Below are 5,070 nucleotides of genomic sequence, written 5' to 3'. Positions count from 1 at the left end.
CAACTAGTGACCATCTTGGATAACCAATTTGTATACATTTATGGACTAGTTAATGGTTTGGATCAGCTAATAAACAGGTAGATGGAACTTGCATGTTCCAAAACAACTACCAGTTTCAGCCGGATTTCCCAACAGGGAATAGCATGTTTGTTTTATTTCATATTCCTTATTATATTATTTAATTATTATTATTGTTGTTATTTATGTCATATCAACCTTGGGGTTTAATAGGCTATATATCAAGTTTTTACTTAATTTGTAAATACAAAAATATTAGCAAGAAATAAAAATGAGGGTAGTTTAATGGAGCTGGGAGATGGAGCAGAGTTAAATAGGGAGCGCGTCCCTCTAGACAGGCTACATGGAGGCGCACTTCCGTCCCGCATAATTCGGTTTAGGGGAGCAGGTGCAGGGAAGGGGACTGAAGCGTCACCTCACATAAGGAAATATAGGCCTATTTGATTTACAGTAGCGTTTATTTTATACCTATACGCTGGCTCGGAAGATGGTAGCAAAACAAAGAATCCGTATGGCAAACGAGAAGCACAGCAAAAACATCACTCAGAGGGGGAACGTGGCGAAGACCCTGGTAAGGCTGTCATGTGTCGTCTGTATGCATGTAAATGAATGGAGATCGTTTGTTTTCTATGTGGATTTCGTTTTTACGTGCAAAGATTTGGGGTTATCTTGAGACACACTTCGAGGCCGTCGTCGGTTTTTAACGATGCTGATTTATTCAAACATCATACGGGGCGAGTGTAAGTCTTAATTCTTCACCTAATTCTTTTCGGTATCGGGGATCATCTTAAATTAGGCTTAATTCGCAAGCGACGTAAACGCGCTATTGTTTTACATAGTCACAATGAGAATGATGTAAAGCAGATTTAGTTAACGTTGACGCCTATGTAGTTGCCATGGCCACAGTTACGAGCTGCTGACAGATGTACTTAACTAATCTGACCACTGCTGACCCTCCCTGGTAAAGGTGCAGTTTAACTGGGTCACAGCAGCTGCCACAGGCGGCAATGAAATCATTTGCTGTGTTTTTGTTCAAGGGTCAATGCATGATGAAGATCCCATGATGAAGAATGTTAATAATAAGGTGTAAGGTCCAGAATAAATATGGGCCATTCTACAGAGTTGGAAACAAAATGTGTCTTTTCCTCAAATTTTGTATGTATGCAAATTGTATAATACATAATTGTGCAGTTAATTCTCATATTGATATCACATACTGGTAAAAAATGTATAGCCTGAATGCACTGTAAGTCGCTTTGGATAAAAGCATCTGCTAAATGCATAAATTATTCAATTATTATATTGTATTTTCAGAAAGTTTTGGAATATTTTTCCTCTCCCCAAATTCGTCACGACCGAAACGCAATAGTATATCATTTAATAAGAAGAGCAATAGCCTACTGACCTATTAAGAGTTTGTTTACATCTACCTTGTAAATATATGTTTTGCTATTTTATTACAAAGTTTTTAGCGGTAAATCAAAAACAATTGTATCAATATTTCAAGTGTGATTTATGAGATTTATGAGATCCAGCCGTTCTTTGTAAAAGGCATAAAGTTGATCATACTGTTTTCAACGTTAAGGATTCATTAGTCTGAATATGCATTCAACCAAACACTACCATCACATCTTAGTTGATAATTCAGTATACTTTATTTTTGACAGAACATCCCATGTTTCGGTAGCGACCACATCAAATTACAGAATTTTAAAACACTACTAAAATATACTAAAATACTAAAAATTTGCATAACTGTATTCAAATTTGGTGTATTTCCCCCAAATAAAGAATTATGTGTTGTCACTACCGAAACAATGTAACATGTTTAGGTAGTGACAATTTTATGCAATAACAACTAAAAAAACAAAAACAAAACAATGTCACTACCGAAACTTCATCAAATGTGTACACGCACACACACACACACACACACACACACATATATATATATATATAGTCAGATAATATAGCATATATTAATATTAATTAATAAAAAATGTAAATATAGTATTTTGTGTATAGACAAACACAACACAGGAAAAAGTCTTCAGGTGTTTGTTTTCTTTCTGTTACTGTGACACTATGTAGACATTTGTGTCATGTGTAAACAGATTTATCTGTAGGTATTCCAGACTATATTTTGTTTATGAAACACTTTGTCTTTCACTGTTCCAGCGACCACAGGAGGAGAAATATCCGGTGGGGCCATGGCTTTTGGCACTCTTTGTATTTGTTGTTTGTGGATCAGGTAATCTTAAATTTGCATTTTATATAATATAGTTTGCTGATTGCTATTACGCTTCCCCTGTTTTTTGTATTAATAAACTGAAAACGTTTATTTTGTTTGTTTGTTTTCAGCCATCTTTCAGATAATTCAAAGTATCCGAATGGGAATGTGAGTCCCAGCGTTCCTCACATTCCGTCCTACATCTGAATGAGATTTGTGGGTGACTGGATACAATCTGAAGAAAGACTGATAGGTGAAATCCTGTTTGTGGGTCAGAGGCTTGTATGCTGAGCTGGATCTAGTGTACAATACTACACGACATTGTCACACGTTTACAGTGTCCCTGGAGGAAAGGAGCACATGCTTTTCTACAAAACCATTGTTGCTGTTGACACATCTTATCATTCTTGTCATATTTATTTGTGATTGATGATTGCCATGATCTATTTCTCTATTCAGCCGTGTTTGCGTGAGCCTTTTTCAAATAAACGTCAAACACATTTGGATAATGACTCATAACATATGTTTTGCTTTTTCAAAACCAATTAAGTTTTTCTTTTTTTTTTTATGTGAACTTTGATGAATGTTACAGTAGATGTAAAAATTTTAATTTGTTGTGTAAAATTAGCAGACAGACCACTTAACTGTACAGACAATCCTTCTGGAGCCGATAACAACAATCAGAGATCTTTATGAAATTTATGGGTCTTGGATTTTATGGATTTTAATCTGCAACCTTTGATGCGTCTTGATCCTTGTTCTTTGAACATCAGAGTTTTCTAGCTTTGTAGTCTATAAGAAAACATGGATGGAGTAAAGAAAGCAGTTCGATCAATATTTAGATTTTTTAAATCATAATTAGATTCCAATCCATATATAGCCATTATGCATTGTACAGTTTAAGATTAAATTATGAACAGTACTATGAAGACCAACAAAATCCAATTTGTTTAACTTTTCATAGTAATGCTGTCTAAATGGGCGTGAACTGAAAATTATCCCCATTTTATGATCAAAGAGTGAATGATTCATGCATACAGTACATTCGAGTTTTAATATCTTCATATCACTTTAATGTACATGTACTTAATACTTACTTCATGATAATCAGTTACACTCAGATGTATGCCAACATGTAAAAGATCTGTTGATTCGTGTTTTTTAATTTTTTTATTTTCTTTTTGAGTAAACCGATTTTTCAGGTTGCTACAGATCTAAACTAGAAAAAAAACAGCAACCACAATATGAGAATATGATATAAATGCTCACCCATCTGTATAAACCCTATTCTGACTAGCATTTCTACAGTTTCTCCAGCATCCCGGTCCACCACATAAGCGAAAGCATCTCAAGGACTTTTCTCAACCGTGTTCACAAACATGACTTTATTGAGAGTTGTGAAGTGCAACTGGCAAGTGCAATCACAGCATTTTACAACTTACCTCCTGGTTTTGAGAACATGCACAGATAACATAAGCATACAAGTTGTACACAATGCAAATCCATGTCAGCTATATGATAGTCAAGAGTAACTGGAAGTTAAAAGATTGATCGAGAATACTTCACTGTCCAAACTGAAAACAGAAATCACATGGGTGTAATACTTCAAAATCATCTCAAGGGAACGAAGTAGTGTACAGTAGGTGTTAGATGAGTAGTTTCCATCTGTCAGATAAATATTGAAAGACCGATCCCGCTTAACAGCATTAAAAAAAAAAGGATGATGTCTCTTGGGTAAGCCAACTACCTTAAATCTGTACAACCTATATAGTGTCTCTTTAACCGCTTCACATGATATCGCCATTTTACAAAATACTTACACTAATCATACAATAATATACAGCCTGTCCACCTCGCAATTCAGCTCATCCGTCATTCTCACCGCACAGAGAACGAATGAGGATTCGAAGCATCATACCTCCTCGTTTTCTTCATTCAAAAAACAAAGTATCATGATTACACCAATGCAACTGTGGAAGTCAATGCGTCTGCCTTCCCCATGCCAGCTGGGGCACAGATCGGCAGCTCTTCAAAGTCTCATCACATTCGTCACCATAAAAGTGCTTGCTTTATTAGAAGCTCACAGTCTAAAAGACCGCCGTCAGCATGTACACTACAAAGGTAAGGGAGACACTTGACTGAAAACCATCGGGACTTCAGACACAGGCACAGTGATTCTTTATATCGCGTCCTCCAGGATTGTTTTCCTGACGATCACATTCCGTGGATTTTGGCAACGTCCCGCCTCAGCCAACTGGATTGTCACTGGTGTATAAATCACCTCGGTACGACATTTGTCAAGTTTTGAAAGGTGTGCAAATTTGGTCAGTCTAACATGTGAGTGAGGCATGTTTGTTCCTTTGCGTCTCGAGCCACTCATCGCCCTTAACAGGAACTTTTGCTGGGTGTTACGCCGACGGGCCTGAGTTCTGTGCTGCGAGTTGGGCCGGCGGGGCAGGCGGCTGCGCTCCCTGCGTGGACGACAGCGGTGGCGAGCCGCTCTGGACTTGCGCCTGGAACTGTGCGAGCTGCTCCGGACTGGCCAGGTTCTTCAGCAGGTTGTTTTCCTGCTCCAGCTGAGAGTTTCTCTCAATCAGTTCCTTAATCTGTTCTTTCAACACCTCCACCTCTTCACGGACAGCATACATCAAGTGACTCTTCACCAGATCCTGAAAGCGGACAACAGTGTGTTATTTTCAAACCTTATTTTTTTTGTTTATTCAAAGCAAAACATCTGTGTATTGGATTCATTTTATAACATGTATCATATGGACCATAAAGGGTCGCATAAGGGTCAATTTTTGGAAATTGAGATTTATACA

General features: G+C 37.4%; 1 protein-coding gene and 1 pseudogene across 1 annotated transcript; one reads left to right on the top strand and one right to left on the bottom strand.

Annotated features, from left to right (window-relative positions):
* Window positions 1–375: 375 nt before the first annotated feature.
* Window positions 376–2,746, top strand: serp2 (stress-associated endoplasmic reticulum protein family member 2). The gene is made up of 3 exons (XM_016450845.1): window positions 376–589; window positions 2,197–2,269; window positions 2,380–2,746. The coding sequence occupies exons 1-3, from the start codon at window positions 506–508 to the stop codon at window positions 2,418–2,420; spliced, it is 198 nt and encodes a 65-aa protein (XP_016306331.1). The 5' UTR covers window positions 376–505; the 3' UTR covers window positions 2,421–2,746.
* Window positions 2,747–3,618: 872 nt separating this feature from the next.
* LOC107661307 (TSC22 domain family protein 1-like) overlaps window positions 3,619–5,070 on the bottom strand; it is a 68,989-nt pseudogene continuing 67,537 nt past the window's right edge.

Source organism: Sinocyclocheilus anshuiensis, unplaced genomic scaffold (genome assembly GCF_001515605.1).
Source record: "Sinocyclocheilus anshuiensis isolate Anshui unplaced genomic scaffold, SAMN03320099.WGS_v1.1 scaffold507, whole genome shotgun sequence".
Taxonomy (NCBI): Eukaryota; Metazoa; Chordata; class Actinopteri; order Cypriniformes; family Cyprinidae; genus Sinocyclocheilus; species Sinocyclocheilus anshuiensis.
The sequence above is the reverse complement of the archived record's forward strand: the minus strand, read 5'-3'. Positions and strand labels throughout refer to the sequence as shown.

Bases quoted from the DNA above. Each gene is read 5' to 3' on its own strand.
- serp2 (XM_016450845.1), top strand. From the start codon at position 506: ATGGTAGCAAAACAAAGAATCCGTATGGCAAACGAGAAGCACAGCAAA. The intron at 590-2,196 runs GTAAGGCTGTCA...TCACTGTTCCAG, and splicing joins GGAACGTGGCGAAGACCCTG to CGACCACAGGAGGAGAAATA. The intron at 2,270-2,379 runs GTAATCTTAAAT...GTTTGTTTTCAG, and splicing joins ATTTGTTGTTTGTGGATCAG to CCATCTTTCAGATAATTCAA.